The sequence below is a fragment of the Psittacula echo genome (genome assembly GCF_963264785.1).
Source record: "Psittacula echo genome assembly, chromosome: 1".
In the NCBI taxonomy this organism is placed as follows: Eukaryota; Metazoa; Chordata; class Aves; order Psittaciformes; family Psittacidae; genus Psittacula; species Psittacula echo.
Genome location: NC_137735.1, coordinates 153,603,869 through 153,627,086, shown reverse-complemented (window position 1 = coordinate 153,627,086; position 23,218 = coordinate 153,603,869). Strand labels below are relative to the sequence as shown.

At 35.4% G+C, this 23,218-nt stretch overlaps 1 protein-coding gene across 6 annotated transcripts in view; it reads left to right on the top strand.

The window, feature by feature from the left end:
- ARID2 (AT-rich interaction domain 2) overlaps window positions 1–23,218 on the top strand; it is a 105,483-nt gene that overhangs the window by 53,480 nt on the left and 28,785 nt on the right. For all 6 annotated transcript variants that reach the window (XR_013958889.1, XR_013958890.1, XM_080639102.1 and 3 more), the window contains 9 exons: window positions 7,022–7,155; window positions 8,007–8,225; window positions 10,990–11,057; window positions 19,584–19,650; window positions 19,734–19,984; window positions 21,147–21,243; window positions 21,321–21,530; window positions 21,912–22,079; window positions 22,959–23,034. Coding sequence is in view for 4 of the 6 variants with exons in the window: in XM_080639102.1 (XP_080495228.1) it covers window positions 7,022–7,155; window positions 8,007–8,225; window positions 10,990–11,057; window positions 19,584–19,650; window positions 19,734–19,984; window positions 21,147–21,243; window positions 21,321–21,530; window positions 21,912–22,079; window positions 22,959–23,034 (1,290 nt within the window). In the remaining 2 variants the exon portion in view is untranslated. The remainder of the gene's footprint in view (window positions 1–7,021; window positions 7,156–8,006; window positions 8,226–10,989; window positions 11,058–19,583; window positions 19,651–19,733; window positions 19,985–21,146; window positions 21,244–21,320; window positions 21,531–21,911; window positions 22,080–22,958; window positions 23,035–23,218) is intronic.

Sequence of the window (23,218 nt, the reverse complement as noted above, 5' to 3'; positions counted from 1 at the left end):
GTAGTGACAGAACAAGAGGGTAGATTTAGATTAGATGTTAGGAAGAAATTATTTACTGTGAGGGTTGTGAGACACTGGAACAGGTTGCCCAGAGAAGCTGTGGCTGCCCCATCCCTGGCAGTGTTCAAGGCCAGGTTGGAAAGCGCTTGGAGCAACCTGCTTTAGTGGACGGTGTCCCTGTGCATGGCAGGAGGTTGGAACTAGATGATCTTTAAGGTCCCTTCCCACCCAAACCATTCTGTGCTTCCATTATGTGTTGTTGTAAGCCTTTTTAAGTTCAAAGTCTTACAGTCATAGGTAACTTTTCATCTTTTTTTCTTTGCTACCTCCAGTATTTTTTAGTTACTTTTATTGTTTCACCAAAGCGTGGATCACTGTTCTGAAAATTTTCTAGTTGGCATAGCATTGGCACCGAGAATTCCTTAGTCCTTCAGATAGGGCAAAAGTCATGTTGGATTAAGGGCAGTGAGTTGGTATGCGGTGATTCTTACCTAGGGTGACACAAGCTGCAAGATGGAGTAGTGTGAAATCCTTATTACAGTAAGGATTTTGTCTCATGATTGTCTAGGATGTTGTTGTTAATAGGATTGCAAATAGGGGGAGGGGATGCAAACGAATGAGCAGGAAGACTCTGTCTGTCTCATAATAGAAGGTGTTCAGGCTAGCAGAATGAGTGCCATTTCATGTTGTCAGTCCCCTCCTAATAATGCTGCCAAAAAGATAATTTCAAAAAAAGATCAGGTAGAGACCTCTAGTAGGAATTGGACCTGCTTGTTTTTCAGCTGAGTACAAAGATAAGGAATTGATAGCTGATGGTTGATGTCTGTACTGTTCTGTCAGGACTGGCTTAATATATATTCGGCAGATTTACTGTGTCCTGGTATGGAGAGCGAAAATACCCAAAAATCTCCTGATGTTTTATACACTTACATAAAATAAGTTGACAAATACTAAGGGAGTTTGTAGTAGAGTCTATATTTTCAATGGGACACCATAGTGATCTAAAAGTCTAGATGGTTTTTGTTGGTTTTCTTTTTTTGCTTGTTTGTTTGGTTTGGTTTTTTGTTTGTTTTGGTTGTGTTTGGTTGTGTTTGGTTTTTTTTTAATTATTATTATTATTCAAATTCTCCCTTTTTCTGAGAAGCAGATTTAAAAGGTACCAGAAATGTTCCTCAGGCCCTAGTTGATAGTTCATGGCATACTGCAAGCTCGTTCAGGGCTATTGTTGGTGGTAAATTCTGTATGCCACTAGCTGTACATAGTGTAGACTCTCTTTTATTAGTATTTTCTCCCAAATATCTGAAAACAAATCTGAAAGTAACTTGGCTGAAAAAAAGCTTGGTTTGTTATCTAAATAAGTACTTTTAATGGACAAAAATATTATTCATCTTCATAGAACTTCCTTTCTCACAGACTTGAGTGGAACAAAATGACTTACTGAAGTTCTGTCAGAGGAACAAAATGTGTAATATGTGAATTAGCTTTTCAAAAGGATACAGTCTTTTGATTTCCAACTCAAAGGATCCTTAAAGAGTTTTCAGAAAGCATTGAAATCACTTGCCCATCAAAAAATAGCCAACCTTCGCATGTGTCTGGTTTCCCAGGCGTTTTCCCATTTTTTAGTACTTTGCATAAACCGCAGTTCTAGCTGTTCCTCAGGTGTGTGTGTGTGGTGTTGGTTTTGGGGATGTTTTGTTGCTATTAGGTTTGTTTCAGAGGGTTTTTTGGGATTTGATTGGTGTGGTGGTGGTGTTTGTTTGTCTGATGTGATCCAAGCTGGAAGGCAGGAGTAGCTGCAAATTAGTTGGAGTTGTAATGAGAAGATTAGGAGACTGAGGCCTGTAGTGTTGATGCATACTGCCTGTGACCTTGCTGAAGTAAGGAAGCATTCTGAATGCCTAATACCCTTTTTCTGTGATCAAAGTATTTATTTCTAGTCTATAGCTACAGATCTAAGTTGTTTTGAAGCATGAGATTAGCCTATTGTAAGTGATTATAATTTGAGCTTTTGCACAACTGTTTTTCAGTTAAAAGCTCCATTTATTATTAAATTTCTTGTATCTTTAGGGAAGGTCCTGTCTTTACAGTAACTATTCTGCTGTTTGCATAGTAGCTGTATGCCAGACTGGTAAGATTAGAATTTAAGACTAGTAAAGCTCATTTACAAGCTAATTTACAAAGCTCCTTCTCTGTGTTAAAACTCCAGGTCATGCATTCTCTCTGCAGGAAAGAAAAGGGAGGGTTTGGAGGATTGAGGTCTGTACAGCTGTCTGTAAACAGTTGGTACTTACATAGCATAAAGGAATCATACTACAGGAGTCTATTATGATCTGGTTGTTATGGCTGAAATTCACTGCTACAGAGCTGTTAAATGTGATGGATTCAGAAATAGTAAAACATCTCCCTCTAAACTAGCAATACCTTTAAGGGAATAAGTGTATGTGTTAGAGGTGGGGAAAGTATTTCTGTTTGTAATGTGGGTTTGTTTTCTTTTTTCATTGCTGTTTGTCTTTCTGTGGTGGTTTGGTTTGGTTTTTTTTTTTTTTTTTTTTTTAGCTTTTGTAACTGATGCTTTGGGGTTGTTGGGGCTTTGTCTTGTCGTTTGTGTGTTTTTCCTCCTCAGCAAACTTAATTAGTTTGGTGTGAGATAGGAAAGAGGGAGTGTTCATTGAAGAGGTGGAATTTTGGTAAATTGAATAACAACAAAAAGACCTAAGAATTTAAGAAAGTGAAGTTGGTACTTGCTTTGGCATAGGGAAAAATTAGATCATCACTTAAGGTTGATATGAATCCTGGTTTCCTATGGAATCTTCAACAAGACATTTGTAAGAACTTTGTGAGATTTGTCAACACTGAAAAAAAATTACTACTTTTAGTTCGCAGTAGTCTTTTAATTCATACATAAAAATTTTCTGCTCCCTAAAATTTTGTACTCAAACCAAGTGGAAAACAATGTAATTGTTTCGGTTTGGAGGGTGAAGAAGAAAAGTAGATTTTGAAATGTCAAAGGTTTTGTGTTTGGCAGAACTATTCTAACACATTTTAATAAAGTAGGTATTAACAGAGGAGCACAATATTCATATTGTTCAGCTCTGCCTGGACGTGGCTTTAATAAAAAGCATAAGGTTCAGTATTTGTATTTTGAAGTACAGAACAACATGGATTATTTTATGATATATAAGGGTTTGTGTTTATTTTTAATGCTTAAATAGCTGTTTGTTCTTGGTAAAATGGATAAGTACAAAAAAAAGATGGTAATAGATTTGCGAATGGTATTTTGAGTAGCAGGTATGTTTTTCCGTATAGGGATTTTTACTTATTCAATATTCTTATGAAATCTTATATTCAGTAATGAAAGTGGTTTATGCTAAGCTTAAGCTTTGAGTCAGACTAGCAAAAACATGAGGAAATAAGATCTAGCAGTGACATTCCTGAAGTCCCTTTAGACAAGCTACAGCATGTCACATCTGCCAGTGCAGAAATGATACATGCACATTATCTTCTTGCTGTCCTCAGCTGTGTGCACCTGCTGTTTGTCCTGCATCAGCTTCAGTGTTCATCTGACCCCTATTCAGTTTGAAAAAAACAGTGGAAAGTTGACATAGAATCCTCTTCATTTGTGAAATGAGCTCTTCGAGAGACTGGGTGGTCAGATGGAGGGAAGGTCAAGCTGTCTCTGAGCTATTCCTGTAGGTCTTGATCATAAACTCAACTTTTATGTAGATTCTGTTCAAATTGATTGGACTTACTCATAGATTTGATTAATCCAATTCAGGACTTTGTGAATGTAGTATCTTTCCTTCAACGCGTTTTTTCCTCAACTTCAACAGCTTTTGGTGATCTCATAGGAGCACAAAGCAACAAAGCAAAGCATGTGTTCATGCATGTGTAGGAAAGATCAAGTCTAGATTTTTAAGTTTCCTTTTCTCTTGGTAGTTTTGTGAAATCATCTTTTGGTCACCTTAATTACAGTACAAACTCATTCAAACCATGATGACATTGATGATCACAGATTCAATGATTTAATGAATCGTTTGAAAGACAACAAACAAATGCTGGTGGCTGATAGAAGACCAGGCTTTTTGCAGTGGGCAAAACTCAAAAACCATTTTAATTGTTACTATGGGTCATTTTGGACCAGGGTAAATTGGAAATACCGTGATCCTACATACTATTTGACTTGCAAATAGTTCACGACTGAGTGTTTTCTCAGGATTTTAGAAGCCACTATTGAGTTTATCTTAAAATCCTAATCACTAATGAATACAGGTAGGAACTTAGCCTGGCACAATACATAAGCCACTGGTATATTTTTCAGTTCGTAGTCACTACAATAATTTTCATGTTCAGAATGGTGAGAATAGAGAAGAGATGCTGCTGGGTATGTAGGTGTACGTTGTTCAAAACAATGAGCCTTAAATAACTGTCACCAGAAGAATAAAATACTTCCTAGGTGATTTAAAACCATGGGTTTCTAGCTTTCACAATTGTCGATGAGTATTTTATTCCAGTAAATTGTGGTTTTGTAGCTGTGTTAGAGTATCTTCAAAGCTATTTTGAGAAACCAGTACAGATACACTTTAGAATGGAGTCTTGGGACACATAAGATTGCATGGTGCGTTATTCATCAGGCATTCCTTTTTGAGTGTACACTTGAATGTTTGGTTATGCTATTATAGCTTCATGCTTTTTAAAATCTTTTTTTTTCAGTTATATTCCACAGTGTGTGTTATTCCTCTCTTCACCACTACTTTGAAATTGCTTAATCCCATACTATATTTAATATTAATCTGCCATGCAGAGCTTGAGCATGGTTCTGAATGGAGCTCTAACATGCTCTCTAGTGAGCACACATATATGTTAAAAAAAAATCCCACTTGTGTGTGTTTGTTTTGTAAGTTATCCTACAGTTTTTAAGAAGTTCTCAAGTAAATGGTAATATGGAAAATGGAAATTATCGCATGTAATCTTTCTCTGTGTGTGTGATTGCCATATTCAGTGATGTAATGTTCGTTTGTGGAGTACTTAACAATTCATTGATATTGGAAGGAAATGTGGTTTTTCTCTTTAAAAACTAAAGCTTGAATAGCTGAAAGCAGATAATAAAGCAGAAGAAAGCCATGGTATTGCTTCTGTGATAAAATGCAAGAAGGAAATAAAATAATAAACCACTTATGTAAATACTTAGGCCAGACTGTCTAAATGACCATTTTAATCGAAACCAACAAAAATCTTTAGAAGGGAGGTGCACTGTTTTATTTCCCACCTTAGAGTAATGTCTTTGCTTATATGCTGAGAATCACCTTTTGCCATACAGAAGCTACAGATTGTATTTGGTTCTAATTTTGGATATAAGATATAAGGTAAAGGAAATAAGTAGGATGAAAGGGTAAAGAAAGTGTAGTGGAAGAGAGAAAGCAGGATTTAGATTTAAAAACATGGGTGGAGAGTGTTGAGCTGCGAGTTTTAAAAAGTTAAAACAATTTTATAGGTTTTTACTTTTCTGCAGATTTTAAATTGGAAGCTAATTTGTATAAACTTGAGTTTAAAGATAAAAGCCAATCATATTTAAATGTAATTTTTAGTCTGTTAAAAATCCCTAAAAGCAAACGATAATGCAGGGAAGATTTTTGCTGACTTAACCCACTCAGGAGTCTATGTAATAAGGAGGGGACTGTATCAGTGGTTCACATGCAAGTAACATATATAGTACTTTGAATATCCTGAACACTATTTAGACACAAACCATAGTTGCATGTGATACCGTACACTGTGATATGCCTTATTAATACTGTGGGGTTTTTTTGTTTGGGTTGTTGTGTTGTTTTGTTTTGTTTTGTTTTGTTTTAATTTTCTTAACCAAAATGTATGTGTTAACATTTTAAAGGTATGGCTATGTTACTGATACCTCACTTCATGAAATAACTACTAATTAAATGCACCTAAAGTATTCCCCAAAGGTCAATGAAAACATTGTTTTCTTAAGATCTTTCTAATTAATAATTTAATGACTTGAATGTCTGCTAACAAAGAAAATATACCAGCAGCTTGGGGTTTTTCCTCATATATTAAGTATTTGTTGCATATACAAAGAGGAAGATAAAGGTTTTAAATTATTTCCTGATTATGCAGTATTGCATTATGATTTAGTTGACTCGATATTGTCAGTTTCCAGCACAATGAAAGTTTGTAAATTTAGGCAGCTTTGTGATCTGACAGAATTTCATGACAGGTTTTGCAACTGAGTATCGGTGTGAAGTTAAGCCTACAGTAGTGGGCCTTTTACATTGACTTTATGTATTACAGTGTGGAGTACAGTGTGGAGAGTTCTGAAAGGTACTAGTTTTAATGCTAAATTAATTGAGATAATTTACTAAGCTGACTGTTTACTTTTGATATATATCACTTCTGTACGTGCAGTCCATTCTGTGTACAGTATATCAGCTTTTCGTTTTTTCTTAAGGGATTCAGAGTAGTCATTAGCTGCAGCCATGGCTCAGAACTCCTGATCCTGAGTTGCTGCCCTCAGTATCCCTGACTTCTCTTCCTTTTGTGTAGTTGCTAGGATTTGGTATACCGTTTCTCTTTGGGTAAGGCAAAAAGAAATGAGTATTGTTCTGGACTTGACCCCAGTATGTATGTTGGTAACCTGAACAGAGTAATTTTTATGATGCTTCCGCCTATGGAGTTATCTTGGGTAGCAAAAGATGATTTGGGGAAAATGGATATAGTCACGAGATGGCTCAACAGATTGCAGTTTAGCTAGTGACTTGTTGAAAAATGTGAAGAAATTTAATATCTAAATCCATTAATTCCACATACCTATATTTCCTGTATCACCTAGTTGTCAAACTGACCCATGTTCTAAGTTTTATGCCACTCTGAGGACTGTTTCCAGTAAATCTTCATGTTTGTATGGTTTTTATTTTCCTTTGGCTGTTTAGATCTTGAGAGATGAAGGATTCAGTTGTACAATATATATTCAAAAGGAGTTTTTTTTATTTTTTTTTTTTTATTCCAGTTATCTAGAAAAGTATGAAAAAGTCCATCATTTTGGGGAGGAGGATGATGAGGTACAACCAGGCAATCCAAAGCCACAGCTTCCTATTGGTGCAATTCCAACTTCCTATAACTACCAGCAACACAGTGTGTCAGGTAAATTTTTGAGGAAAAAAGTGCTATTTTTTCCGTATATGTATATGTGTGTGTATGTATGTATTTTGACAGGCTGCAGAGATTGTGTAGCTAAATTTATAACATTGAAACCATTAAATCTGTAGGTCACTCAGGTTATTCATATAATACACTCAAAGACCTTTTCCCCTGGAACCACAACAAAAATAAATATGAAAATCCATAAGGTATTTCTCTTCTTTCCAAATGTTTCTTTCCAGTTATCAGGGCTGAGTAGTTACTTGTCTAGGAAAAATGTACCTTGAAAATTTGCAGGGTTTTTTTCTGTCACATCAGTCATTTCTCTATAGAGCCCAGTACCTGAATTGAGCATGTGATTACTTAAGCTTTAAAATTTGAAGAGAAAGGCACATGTGTTAGGAGCCAGAATCATAAACCATAGTAATTTAGAGACCAAAGTATCAATCTTGAACCAATGAACAAATCGGAAGCAGGACTCTGTGCAGTGTATGTGTAACTTGTTGAGTAGAAGGTGACTCCAAACTGTATTACAGTTATATTCAGTTTTAATTAAAGTTTGCATCTTCAGAGCTTTTTTTGGGAGAACATACAACAGTATTGCATTCTGGAGATGATGAAGGGATTAATACCCAACTAGGAAGGCACACGGCTAAGTGGAATGTGTTCACCATTTTGGCCAAAGACTAATGGAAAAAAAAAACCAGAATACTGTAAAACCTTGTTAAAAACCCACAGTAGCTTATTAATAAACCTTTAAAAGTTACTGCTAATTCATAAATAGTATTGCTTAATGTATCCTCTGAAAATTAATTTAGCTGTGAAAACATTTTACTTTTTTTTTTCTCACTTAGATTACCTTCGTCAAAGCTATGGGCTGTCTATGGACTTAAACTCACCAAATGACTATAATAAATTGGTGCTTTCACTGTTATCTGGACTACCAAATGAAGTGGACTTTGCAATTAATGTGTGTACTCTTCTTTCAAATGAAAGCAAGCATGTTATGCAGCTGGAAAAGGACCCTAAGATCATCACTTTACTCCTTGCAAATGCTGGGGTGTTTGATGACAGTAAGTATATAGCAACATTTTTGCATCAGAGAGTCAATGCTTGTAACATCTTTCACAACCGTTAATAATTAAAATGTTTATAATTTATTGCACTGTATTACACTTAAATCTAGTTTTTCTTTTTGCCTTGTCCACAGTTTTTATCAGACAGTACAAATACCTTTTGCATTAGATAATTTAATACAGTGATGCTGAATAGTTCAGTGAATTGTTACAAGTAGTTTTTCAGTGATAGAGTTGAATTGTTCAAGATCATAGAATCATAGAATAGTTAGGGTTGGAAAGGACCTTAAGATCATCCAGTTCCAACCCCCCTGCCATGGGCAGGGACACCCCACACTAAACCATGGCACCCAAGGCCTCATCCAACCTGGCCTTGAACACCGCCAAGATGTCCAAATTTACAGCATTGGATTTCCATCTGTCTGTAGTGTATTACTGCTTCCTTCTGAATTCATAGGGCCATGCTTCATTTTCACAATTCTCTTCTCATAGCAGTCACAAATATAAAAATTTAAAAGGGCAGTCTGAAAACAAGGACCCACAAAGCTTTTTACCCTGTTACTCACTGAACATTCAGCTGGAGTGAAAGTCAGAATAAAAAACTCAAGGGATACAAATTCGAATCTGAGTTTCAGAATTACAAAAATTTTAAAAAGAGCCTATTCCATAAAAATACTTCATTATGTAAAAGAAATTCTTCTGACTTGTTCCGTGTGACCTCTGTGCCAGATTGTTCCTTGTTAATTGCTTGTTTGTCTCTCTGTTGAGGAGAGGGGAAAAGAAAGAAGTTAACCATCCTAAAATCTTAACAGCCATAGCTCCTGTCTCGTCCTGGTGAGGAGGAGCTATTTACTGGCCTTATGTACTGATTTTTTTTAATGTAAAAAAGCCCCAAAACGTGAATTTCAGAAACTGCTACCATAAGAAATCATTTAAATGAGCTTTTTCAGCAAAGTATATTTGTCTGCTTGTACAGATGATCATATCTGTTTGAGTATAAAGCTACTTTGCATGTGTAAGCACATACTATGGTATGCCAGAGACTCTGTTTTAAAAATCTGAGGAAGAATCAGTGTTAGACATTGTATACTGTTTGGTGGGGATTTTTAACCATCAGCATTTTTACATAATGGTTTGTAGCTTGTCCCTTCTCCCAGTATCGCATTAGCGTTCTCCAGCTTCTCTTTCATGTGTCTGTTTTGTACTTATGCCGTTCAAATATGGTTAGATCTTGGTCATTTAGTGTCTGCATCTATCCCAGTCACAAGAATTTTCAAAGGAAAACATTTGAAAGAAAGCTGAAGTGAAACTTAGTACTGCATGTTAGTGATTCCAGGTAGACAGTGTTGTCTCAAGTTCTTAACTTGGACTCTGAGCAGAGGCTTCTTCCATAGCTGGTCTGTATTAGTATTTCTTACACTGAAAAACATTTGAGGTAAAGCCAGCAGTAATAATGAGCAGGTAATGGGCTTGCTTTTTTCATTCCCTGAGGAAAACTTCTTTTTTTTTTTTTTTTTTTAATTTTTTTTTAGTTAATTTTTTTTATCTTGCCCAGTTACATTTTCTGGATAAATCCAGGGAGTGTCCCAGCAGCATTAGGAGGACTAATTGGGACAAACTGGGGAAAGACAGGAAGTGTGTGTGTTAACTTATTTCTGCAGCATGAAGCTTCAATTTGAACTACTTACGTGCTTTGATATGCTATAAACAGTGAAAGTAAATCTGTCAGGTTTGGGGATTAAATCTGTAAATCAGATCATATGAAAATACTGTCATGATAATTTTGGGTGTAAATAAATGATAGCTGATTAACTGCATTTAATGTGGGGTTTAGGTTTGGCTTATCTATAATTAAGGTTTTATCATTGTTAGTATTTTTAATGTACTGTCTCTAGGTAACAAGAAAAACATACCTACAGTCGTTGGGCTTTTTCCTCCTTCAAGTTTGAGATGATAGTTATATTGCAAATGATAGGGCAGCCCCTGGTATTTGGTGGTATATAGTATCTGGAATTTGGAGTAGTGGATAAGCCTCTGTTTGAGTTCTGTGAGTTCAAAGCTGATGCAGTCTTGGGATTGAGACTTGTAGCATTTTGCTCAGAACAATAAAATATTATGAACCAGAATGTTTTGAGTGTAACTTAAACATGTCATTAGTTCATTACAGAATGTTTGCAAGACAGTTTTTTTTTTTTTCTTGGATTGACTCAATCTTTGAGTCAGATTGACTGAGTCTTTGCTGCTTTCAAGGAGTAATGATTAGAAAGTTTGTAGTAGTGGCTTCACCAAACACCCAAGAACATCCACTGTTTCCTGGTTAAATATTGATGTTCGATCGAGAGCTATCAAAATCTCACTGCTAATGTTACTTTTTTAAGAGAACATTAGTGGGAATTTGTTTAATAACTAAAGTGTTGTTTACAGCTTACACAATGCACGTAGAAAACAGTTGTTGATGTGAGGTTGAAAATTGAGCACTCATCTCCTAGAAAAGAGCTATGAAAAAGTTTTCCGTGTGTTTTAAACTGTTCACAATAATCCATTCTTTATGGACAACTTATTCTCAATTTAAACTGTAAAAGTGACATAGGAGTTAATTAAATTATTACAGAAATTTCATTTGGTTTATGCAGGATTTTTTTTATGAAAAGGAAACACTGGGAGATTCTGTAATGTTGTTGAATCTTACTTAGTTTATGCATTAGTAAAAAGTAAAACAAATGCTTATTATTTTACTGAATTCTGCTTTTTATGCTTAAAGCTTTAGGATCATTTTCTGCTGTATTTGGAGAAGAATGGAAGGAGAAAACTGATAGAGATTTTGTTAAGGTAATTTAAAAATTACTAAAATAATTTTGAACTGCATATGGTGGGCAGCAAATTCTTTAAGAAGAAAACGATAAGATACACTAACATTCCTTAGAATTGCTCTCAACATATATTCCTTTGATTTAAATATAATAGGGGACTAAATCACAGTTGTCATAAAATATTTGTATAAGTAGGAATAAATGTATTAATAAAAAATAGGTGTGGCTGAATGAATAAAGAGGTTCCTTGTTTCTTTTTATAAGAAAACTAATATGTGTGAGGAAGAGGAGAACTGGCCAAGATATTTAACAAGAGAAAATAATGCTGGTTTGCTGCCCTGATCAGTGAAGAAACAGTCTGGATTATGAAAATTAGGTCCATTACATAAGAAGCGTAGGACAAATATGAAGAAGCTAGCAATGTTGAAAGTTTATTTCAGTTAAACAATTTTTGCACAAGGCTTTTTTATCTTTCCACTAGAGGGCATGATCTACTCTACAAGTAGTGAAATGAGGTTAAAATATAACTGAAGTTTCTTTGTATAAATGCTTGTTCTTTATTGTAGGTGAGCACTTTGAGGTGATTGAGAGCATGCAGTCTATTATAGCTGAAGGAGGTTTGACATTTCAGCATATTTTCTGATACACAATTTTCTTGAATTACAGGTGGTGATTTATGTGGCTTAAATAGGAGAAAGAGTAAAATAAATTTTGATCTGCTATGCTTTTTATTAAGTAAAAATATGAAGGGATGAGCTGCGGAGCTCCTTATGAATTCATAGCCAGGTTTCTGCTCAATTTCTTAATTGTTTCATGTACTGAAATATCTTTCCAGTATTATACAGATATATTTGCCGTGAGTTTCTTCCATTTGTCTTTTATTTCTGTATACTCAATTTTGGGACAAGTTGGACCATAGTAGTGTTAGCTAAATGACAAGTATTGCTGAAATATCAGTGAAGTAGATCCTGTAACCAAAATTTTCCAGGTGAAGTTAAAAACAAAAAGGTAAGGTCATGTATTTGTTAGTATATGAGCTTTAAAATGTGATTCAGATGTGCTGAAGTGTAGAAAATAAGGCTTTGTAATCTTTGTTTTCTTTTTCTATTGAAAATATGTCCAGAAGTACTGTATGTTGTGTTTTGATTTGTTGTTTTGGGTCTTTTTTTTTAAAGCACTTAGCACTGCTCTGTTGACTTCACTCTCAACATGTGTCACAGACTGTTCTGATCTAGAGCAGCAGCAAGTGCCATGTCTAGATCTGTAAACATTTAAGATTACACAGAATTCTAATTTATTACATGATCAGTAATTATATAAACTTAAGTAATTGCAATAGATAAGAACAGATGGTTCTGATAGATGTTTTTGAGGAAGTGTTAAGTAGAACCACTGTAACTGCAATAAGGTTTACTAATAAGAAACTTGGATGCTCTCCAAGATCTATTTTAAACATTACAGCATGTATAGCACCACTCTGTAGTGAAATACTGCTGAAAGCACGTCAGAAACTAACACCAGATCTAAAAATATCTCTAATGCCAAGAATCCAGATTTTTCAGAGCATCTTACTTCAAGCATTTGTTTGACCCTACTACTGGAAGTAATTTATTTTGTATTGCAGCTGTGGCAAAACAGAAATCAGGGGAAGCACTGTGGGAGCTTCATGATACAGGAGAGAGAATTTGGTTGGCAGGGTAGAGATTGTGTGTGTGGTTTTTGTTTGGTTTTTTAAATTTGCTTTTACAGCTTTAAGATTAATAGAATGACTGTTGAGTGTGTGTTTCTCACTGCTCACATTATCTTTTCAAAGAATCCTTCATTTGTTTCTGTCTTTTTCCATTTTGCTGCCAATTGTCTGTGTCTTGACTTTTGTAAGGTTAGCAGTCCAGTTTGTTTCTCCATTCTAATGGCAGCAGTTCATAAATCTATGTAAAGCTGAACATGGGAGAGGAAAAATGCAGAATTATGAATAGAATATAGTGATGGCATGAACACGCAAATGTTAGAGAATCATAGACAGTAGGGTGGGGAGAGCAGTTTCTTAAACATATGAATTCTAAACTAATAGGAATTGAATTGACAGAAATTGTGTTGCATTTGTAAATGTTACACTTACACCATAGTGGGGTTTTTATGTGTTGAAATTTTGGGGTTGAGGAGGTGGCTGAGGAATATTAGGAATCCTGAAGCTGTTCTGAAAATAATTCCTGGGGTTAAATTCAGGCTTCATAGAAAAATCGTAACCTTGGATTCTTGTCAATTGAGTGTCAGTTTCAGAGTTGGTATGTCAGATCTATGCAAAAATAAAATAAGGAAAATAGGAACTCCTAGTCGTTCTTAGCTGAAAATAGCTTTCAAATGCAGTGAAACAAATATGAGTGACATAGGAGACATGTTGAAAATATTTGACATTTTGTCTATATAGCTACTTACTAACTTTTTCCCAAGATGTTCCTCCTGCTATTGAAATATATAAACATAAACTTGGAACTTTGGATTTAATAGAGCCATTTAGTTTCTGTATTTCAATGTCATTATTCAGACATTGGGGGTAATTTTAGAATTATATACTTATGCTAAAAGTTATGTGGAAGCTTTTAATGTTTGCTTAAAATAAGCTTGATGTAATTTTTAGTCCCTTAATAACATTAGTATTTTTAATTAGCTTTCAATAAAGGAAAATGGCCATATGTTGGGGTTTTTTTTCCTTGTTATTTTCCCCTTCATTCTACTGTATCTTTGCATAGTAGTAGTGGTACAGCAGCACTGTTAGTATTTCTCCCACCCTTAAATATCTACACAAGAACTGTTGGCTGTTCGTATTCAATCTTGAGTTGTGTATTAATTTATCGTAAATAGCCAATTGTTTCATCGCCAATACTTCAATTTTATATTCTGCTGTTCTCCAATTTTGACTTAATATTATTCTAGTTTACATCTGCAGTGTCATGATTTTTTCAGAACAGTCTACTAGTTTGGTAATGTCACATTCATAAGCAAAGGAGCTTGCCTATTTATTTGTGTCCTTAAGCATCACTACTGTTCCAATGGAAGGTAAAGATGAAAACTAACGTGTTTCTTTACGCTAATTTTTGACAGAATCAATTACTTTATTTTACATTCCCCCCCCCCAATGCTTACTTCATTATAAAAAATAGTTTGGATAATTTGTGATTTACATTATCTTATCTGGAATGCTACATATGTTCTCACAAACTTCCCTCTGAACTGAATCAGATGTCTTTACTGGTCAGTGAATCTGTTCCATTAATTGACAGCCTTTGAATATTGTTTTAGTTGAACCTGCTGTTAGCCCTTATAGCTATGTTAATTTATTGGTTTTCTCTCCACCTGAATTTTCCTGGTGCTGTCAATAAGCTTAAATGTTGGAATGACTGCATGTGCTTACTTAAGGATTGAAACAACTGGCATTTAGCTAGTCATCTTGTGTCTCATCTTGTTTTGTCATCTGCATTCCTAAGCTCTGATGGCATCCTGCTCAGATGTTTTCTCATTTATTCTGGAAGCATTTTTAACTGCTTAATTTTGCATTGAATGTCCTCATGTTCGCCTGTGAATATAGTTTGTCTTTCAAGAGGGACTTGTTTATATAGCATGCTTCTCATCAGATACGTAGCTGTTTTCCAGCTATTTCTTTAATGTCTCTAGCAGGTGCCTACTGATGCATATACTGATGTAGTATATGAATAATTGCATTATATTTTTTCATGCACCATTCGTGTCTGTTTACTTCAATTTAACCATTTGGATTTAATGTACTTGGACTTTGAGGACTCCTCTAGCTCTAGAGTTCCAAAATCCATACTATTGAAGGTTTTGTGCTTTCTTCATTGCTTTGCATAATGTTTTTTTCAGTGAAGCTCTTATTTCATTGTCCAACTCTTTCTTCTTTGTAGAAGCTTAATAATAATTTTCTTTACTGTGCATTTATTCTTTAAATCTTTTTCAGATAGTGTGTAGAGAGAGGTCCTTATGCATTTAAATAGCTGAAATGCTTTTCAAACATCACCTTTCTTGTCTCTCACAGTTCTGTTAAGCTCACTTCACTTCAGTTGCTCTTACGTTTTTCTTGGGCAATAAATAGGCATGATCATTGCTATATGATGTGATTTGTGGATTCAAATGTCTGTTGTTTTTATTTAATCTGATTTCCAGTGAATTCTGTCTAATCCTGTGCATCTTTTTCCAAAAGAACTTGACTACTGGCAGTAATCAGATTTTGCATGTAAATCAAGTTCTTTACCTTTGTCCATTATCTCTTAGCATCTGAAAATCACATAGTCAAGCATTGTTTGTTTGCTTCTGAGTTTTGAGCTTTACATTCCTGTTACCAGTGTGTTAACATGATCTAAATATACATACCTAGAAATAACTGTTGATAAGAGCTTTGCTTTCTCAAGCTTTCTTGTTCGTTTCTGTTGACATGTAGTATCAGATTGCATCTATCCATAGTTTATAGTAGGGAAATAAAAAAATACCTGTGATACTAAACCAGGTTTTTTTTTGCCTCTGTGATATAATTAAGTTTTTCAGAGGAATATCTAGGAAGCTTGACTTAAACTCATCTTTTTCCACTTTTGCCTTTCCTTTGGGCAAGCAAAAGTTTTGTCATATTTCACCTCGTGGGAATCCTTTGTAACAGATAGGTCACAAACATCACATAGAGGTTACTTAATTCTGTTCTCCATCTTACAGTTCTCTGCCCAACCCCATCCTTTTCAGGGATCTGTCCTGCTTGGGAAGGAAACAAATGTTGAGTGGGCTGAGAGCAATCAAGCAGAATGCTTAAAGGCAAAAAGAAGGTGATTCAGGCCAATTCTTTCCTTGTAAAGAAAAAGAATAGTCTGCAGACTCATTCTGAACTTAAAGACATCTGAACTTTTATTCAGAAGTACAAGATGGAGATTATCATAGGTAATCCTAGGGCTTTGGAAGCACTGGGTGGGATTTTTGATCATTTACTGGCAGAACACATGATTCCAGTGTGAAGATTTGTCTGAGACATGGAGACATCTGTATTTCACCAGAGTCACAGAGGATGACTTTCAGAGGAAGGTGTGATTCTTTTTATATTGGTAGGTTTTTTCCCTACTATGTTGTAAGGGCTTTACAATTAACTAGTGTCATCATTCCAGTTAAGTACAATCAATACAATTTACCTTCCTGAAAGTCTTATCAAGGACTTTTTTTCTCTAGTGAAAAAGTTCTAAGTGTCCTGGAATCTACTGTGGGTTTCTTAAAGTCCTCTGTTTGAGTGAAAGATGCAGAATTCAGATTCACTGTTGACTCTGCATTATTGTTTATATGTGGGTCAGCAGTTTCTCTTAAAAACTCTGTGTCACAGTCTCTTAAAAACTCTGCATTTTTAAAATATTTGGACAATGCAATTTTATGCCTGATAATTTGGTAGAGACTTTGATTGTCATTGGCCAGGCTGACTGTGCTTTGTAAATTCCTTGCATGACTGTATAGGCAGGGCACAAGAATATTGCTTCAAGCTGTTTGTCGTTCCCTGAAAAGAACAGTAACTTTTCTGAGGAAGATAGTCAGCTCTTCGATGTAATGGTGCATGCTGTATAAGATATCTTGTTGGAATCAAATGGAAAGCTGTTCTACATTGTAAATAATCAGAGAGACATTTTTCTTTCCTTGCCCAAGAACTCAGCTATCCATGGTAAATCTTTAAGGGGTTTTGGAGCTCAGTGGAGTGATACACATGTGTTCGGGCTTCCATCTGTACATTGACTCTTTTAACATGCTTGTCAATAGCCAAAGGCCTGGAAAATCCTGACCTCTCTGTAGTTAGCAGCCCATCTCTAAAATAGATACATTAAATGCCACATATATAATAGCTTGTCTTAGCTACTTGGATTTCTTACTGATAAGCTGTTTTAAGTTGCTGGCTTGTTGAATGGAGAATGTAGGATATTTCAGAGTTCTTTGGTAATAGTGTCTTTTGAATAATATTTCTGAGTTCTTTGGCGATATCACTGGAGCTTTTGCAGAATGTTTGAAAACTTAAAATCTGCAAAGTGCACACAGGAAGCCTGGTTTGGCATTTCATGTTTGCTGAAACACCCATGACAGGTGCTTGGTTTGGGAATTCAAAGCTACAGTTTTGAGCAAGCAACAGACTCTGGGGCACTTCTCAGGTACAGCAGCGTTCTTGTTGAGCATTATCCCTGGCAGTGCTTCTGTATGTAGAAATAAACAAGAGAGGAAAAAAAACTGTATTTTTTTTACTTGTTCATATTGAAGTTGCACTGTCTGCGTACTGTTGCCCTGTCCTGCAGGTTCACTTCCTTAGAGCTTAAAGAGACTTAACAGATCTCTAGGACTCAGAGGAACTGAGACTGTAGGAGGGGGACGCACATCATTTTGGTGTGCACCAAGTAGGTAGCAGGGCTTGTGCGTATGCTCTAGGTAATAGTGAGGCAAAAGTTCTCTAGTTGGAATGGTCAGCATCTTCTGCTCACAGCATGACTGTGTAATGAAACAGTTTGAAAAATAACAGTTATATGTAAGTAAACTTCATTTGGTGCCTTGGTGTATCTCTCACCTCAACTAACAGAAAGGAGCTATATTCTGATTTCGTGTGAGAAAGATTATCTCATCTGAGTTGACAACTAGCACTGTTCATCAGACTGCTTTAGGAAGGGGAGACTTTCTCAGTTGTTCAAGCAGTTAGTGTAGATCCATTTGGGTTTTTTTTTAGGTGAGATGTACAGATTTCCAACACTGTATCTCTGTCTTCATCTTTAGCCATAGCAGTTTGAGGTTTTAGCAGTGTCTGGAGTGTCTTCATCTGCAAAAAACCTTAAATCCTCATTTTCTGTTCCTTTGAGAACATATCCAGGATGATTTGCTTTCCAGATAGAAAAATTTCCTTCTTTATGACTTTATATTGCCAGAGGTTTTTAAGACTTTCATTTTGGACTATACACTGAAGTTTTAAGTGGCAAAAAGTGGATTATTGGACAATTCAGTTAGCAAAATGTGGTGATGCTGTTTTAACATTTTATGTGTGAAAGTAGTTTTAGCATTGTATTGTGGCTCACTTCAGCCTTTTCCAAAGAGATGCAGATTGAAGTTGAAGACTTTCAGTATCTCTGTTCAGTATTTTTTCTGAAAAGAAACATCCTAGGACAGTGTGTACTGACTGGTATATGTTTTCAGACAGTGTATTTCTGTGTGCTTTTTAAAATAATGACTGAAGCCTCTTTCTTAAATGGTCTCTCCAAAAGCAAAAGCAGCACAAAATGAAGTACATTCTGCAGATTTTACCTTCAAGCCTTGGTCTTCTGTGGCTCTTGATGATAGCCTCAGTATTAATTAGACAATCTATTTGTCACAAACTGTAAGAAGTTAAATTTTTATCTGGCTCTTCTTGTCTTTGCTAAAATGAGGCAATAATCCTTTCCATACAAGTAATCTTCTTTACTAAACAGCACTTGGATGTCATTTAGCAGCATTGCAGTGGAAAATAAAAATCTTTTCCTTCCAATGTAGAAAATCTGTGGTATTGTATTTTTCAAGAAAATAGTAGTGTCAAGCTTGGTAGGAATGCTGTAATTTAGTAATTACATTTGCATAGCAAAATTTCTCCTGCTGTTCAGCTGCTGGTACTTCCCATCCTTCCCTTTTTATCCAGATTTGTGGGTTTATTCTGTGATCATAGCCAAAAGAAGAGCTCTGTTTCATTAGTGAGTCAAAGGAATGTAAAAAAATTTATTACTCAAAGAATGTTTATATTTCTGGTACATTAGAATGTATGTATCATTATATATTTTATATTCATATACACCAGAATGTGTATTTTTATTATTGTTGGAAACCTTAATCCCTCAATTAATTCTTGAATTTCAGGAGGACTAGCAACATAACAGCCATTTACAGATCAGGTCATATATTTGTAAAGTAATTTGAATTCCAGTCTACTAAAGCACTGTTTCGCTTATATATGTATATAAAGGTCTTTGGTGATGGTAGTTGTTGTTTCCCTCTTTTCTGATTTATGATGATGTGGAAAACATAGCAGAAGCTTTAAAAAGTCTCTCCAGATAGAAGTACGTTGTACTTCTAGTAGGAATCTTAAGATCTGCTGAAACTGAGAGGAGTCACTATCTTCTGCTGTAGAAGTTCATTGTTAATAGGAGGTCAAGGAGGATAAACTGTACTTTTTTCCCCACTTCAAATTGCTGTATTTCTAATTCTTTGTGAAAAAGTACCCATAGAGTTTCAATATGTGTTTCAGCAAAGTACTTGTGTGGTAGCGTTGGTTGATCATGAATATGTACTTCTGGTGCTTGAAGGGAAGTTTCTTAACATAAACTACTGAACATCTCACATATCATCCTATGAGTGAAAAATGCTGTTATTATTAGATGAATCAAGACACTAGGAAATTTTAAAAGGACAATACTTTTCATATTTTTCAATATTTTAACATAATAGAAATTAAATAATATTTAAAGAAACACCATTCCCTAGAAATTAAGTGTATTTCTAATTCTTTCTTCAGTTTTGGAAGGATATTGTTGAAGATATAGAAGTTCGTGATCTAATTTCTGACAGAAGCAAATCTCAAGGTGAGACATCTTAACTAATCTTAATACATACTGTTGGTAAATATAGCAAAAGAAGTACTAAAAGTTATTTGTTTACTTTGTAGATATTCCATCAGAAGAATGGATTTGGGAATCCTTATTTCATCCACCTCGCAAATTGGGCATTAACGATATTGAAGGGCAGCGGGTACTTCAGATCGCAGTGATTTTACGTAATCTTTCTTTTGAAGAGGGAAATGTTAAACTTTTGGCAGCTAATCGTACTTGTCTTCGGTTCCTGCTACTCTCTGCTCACAGTCACTTTATTTCTCTACGGCAGTTGGGGCTTGACACTCTGGGAAATATTGCAGCAGAGGTAATGTGCTTCAAAACAGAACAATTGAAATACAATTTGATAAAAGCCTTATGTTAGTGTTAATTAAATTCTTTTTTTTCCTTGGTCATTGGATGAAGCAGGAAATAAATTAATTCTCTGAATTTGTAAATAGCAATTTTCAAACAAGTGTTCAGAACCAAAACAAAGTCACAAAATGTGTGTCACTTTGTTAAAATAGAATCACATGAAGAAGACTGATTGTATAGGGAGATAGAAGATATTCATAGCGTGTCATTTTCATTTTAGTTTCCCAGAAAGAAGAAAGGAAGTTAGTCAAATTTTGCAGACTGTACACTAGTGTCTTCATTTTATGATGATAACTCTTAGTCATAACTTCAGACTAGTACGTTTGAGAAAGGAGGTAGTAGAGGGGTTTATGCCACGTGTAGTGGGCACCAGTAAGCTAGTCATAAGCCACTGGGTATACAGCCTGAATCATAAGAGGCATCCTTTTCAAAGAGATTTGAATGTAATGAAATACACTATTTCAGTATGTCATATCATTGTGCAGATAAATTATATAGATTTTATAGGTAAATATGTTCAGGTATGTCTGATTTTAAAATATAACAGATAAGTAAAATGGGTATTCTGAAGAGAATAAGACTTGAACTATTGGTCTACTGCTGAATATTGAGAAAAAGGTGTTTTCATTTACCATGTATTCAGCCTGTCTTGAATAAGAGGGAACATTACGTATTATAATGTTTGAGAGCTTGTGATTGAGAAGCAGAAGTAAATAGAAATAGGATGAATGTTTGTGATAACATTTGGGAAGGAATGTTTGTGGTTATTCATTCAGGTTCTGTTCTGTATTGGATACTGAAATGTATTTGTGTGTACTGTTGACTGCCTGGGAATAAAGTTATTTTCCTTATTCTGAGCACTGGAAAGTGTAAATTAGACTGCTGCTTTACAGCAGCAGAAAAGAAGCAGAAGGGGCTCAAAAGAAGAATAAAAGGAGGAGGGGGCTCAAAATACTAGCTACAGTAAAAAGCTCACAGGTTCTGTTTTTGTCAACACAAATGTGACGTGTGGCATTTAAACGCTTCTGAATCTTACGTTTTGATATGCAGGTTTAAAAATTTGAACCACTATCACTGCATGGATAATGTTAATTATTTGTTTCCTTTCTCATCAGCTTCTTTTGGATCCTGTTGATTTCAAAACTACTCATCTAATGTTCCACACAGTTACAAAATGCCTCATGTCAAGGGATAGATTTTTAAAAATGAGAGGTAAGATCTCTAGCTGTTCTTGTTGTATAAGAATTGTAATTATTGCTCTTTCAAACTATTCCACATTTGTTCTTCAGGCATGGAAATCCTGGCAAATCTTTGTAAGGCTGAAGATAATGGTGTCTTAATTTGTGAATATGTGGATCAAGAATCCTATAAAGAGATCATATGTCATCTCACACTACCAGATGTGCTGCTTGTAATCTCAGCACTTGAGGTGCTATACATGCTCACAGAAATGGGAGAAGTGGCCTGCTCAAAGATTGCTAAAGTGGAGAAGAGCATAGGTAAGGGAGAAGCAAAATCTATTACTCTTTTTTTTGCAGGAAAAAAAGACTTAATATATCATGTTCAAGAGTTAAAAATGTGGCTTGGTTGTATGTGTGTGTGCAGCTTAGGGATGGATATTAGAATAAGAAGTTTCATTAAAATTTATTCTTTTTGTCCTCAAGAAATTGATGATTCTTATAACTAGGGCAGCTAAAACTTTTGAAGTCTTCTATTTTTTTTATGCCATGAAGTGTGGTTAAAAAAGATAGCTTTACAGAAGCATGCAGGAGGCTTGTTTTCTTTCAACACATGGCAATTTTAAAACAAATCAATATGTCCTAGCAGCATTCATTTGTCTTGTCCTAATGTCATTGTTGGTTTTACATTTAATGCTTTAGATACATTAGTATGTCTGGTTTCTATGGACATCCAGATGTTTGGATCCGATGCACTTACTGCTGTAAAACTCATTGAACACCAGTGCGTTAGCCAGCCAGGAGTACTTGATGTCAGACCACAAGTAATGGATCATGGTTCTTCACAGGCCCATGCAGCAGGTGTCCCAGGTTAGTATCACTGGAAGAGAACATACTCTTCTACAAAATTTGCTATATGGCATATATGATTTTTGTCTTCTGTAGGTTTCTGATTAATTTAAGTAAATAAGTATAGCATTATGCATAACATATGGTATCTTTTTCAGACTTGTGCACAAAGCAAATATAAAGCTATGTTAGCCAAAACTGTTGTGAAACAAGCTTTGAAATAATCTTTATATTTTTCAGGGCTTTTTTTACTGGAAGTTATATACATTCCTTTTAACTTGTTCAGTGGAAAGAAAAAAAGCATCCATTCTAGATTTTTCTCCCAGTTTGCAGAGAATCAGAAGTCATAGAATCTTAGAATAGTTAGGGCTGGAAAGGACCTTAAGATCATCTAGTTCCAGCCCCCCTGCCCCCATGCACAGGGACACCTTCCACTAGACCATGTTGCTCAAAACCCTGTCCACCCTGGCCTTGAACACTTCCATGGGTGGGCAGCCACAGCTTTTCTGGGCAGCCAGATTCGTTACATTAAATTTACTTCTCCCTAGGAATTGGAAAAACAGTGGCTGTGTATTTGTGCCTGTTCTGGTGAAGTATTGCACCAATCTTAAACTATGCTCAGTACTTCAAAGTAGTCGTTCACTAAGTGCTTATGTATGATTGCACTTTAGTGGTGGCTCTGGCCTTGGCATGCCCTGCTTCACTAGGGTGAATTGTGGTACAGATCTGTAGTCTGCCTGGTGCACTTTTGTGACTTGCCTTAGCTGGATCCATCCTTGCTTACAAACAGAAGAGAAACTGCACCAGTGAAGGGCATGAAGTACTTCACTCAGAAGATCAAAAATTGTTTCAGCAAGTTATTTCTGTTTTTCTTTCTTTTCTTCCCCTCGTTCTCCACAGCCTCTAGGACAGCACCACATGTTGCTCCACCACCAGGAATAGTAGAGATAGACAGCGAGAAATTTGCATGTCAGTGGTAAGTGTATAGTTCTATTCAAATGCTTTAATGAAGAAGAAAAATTAGGAAAAATGCCCGTATTCATATGTCACAGAATTTTCTATCTTGCTTGTATTTACTTTTAGACTAATTTTTCTGAAAAGTATAAAGCAAAACAATTCTGTCACTGCTTTGAACAAGTATGGAAGAAAACAACTCAGCC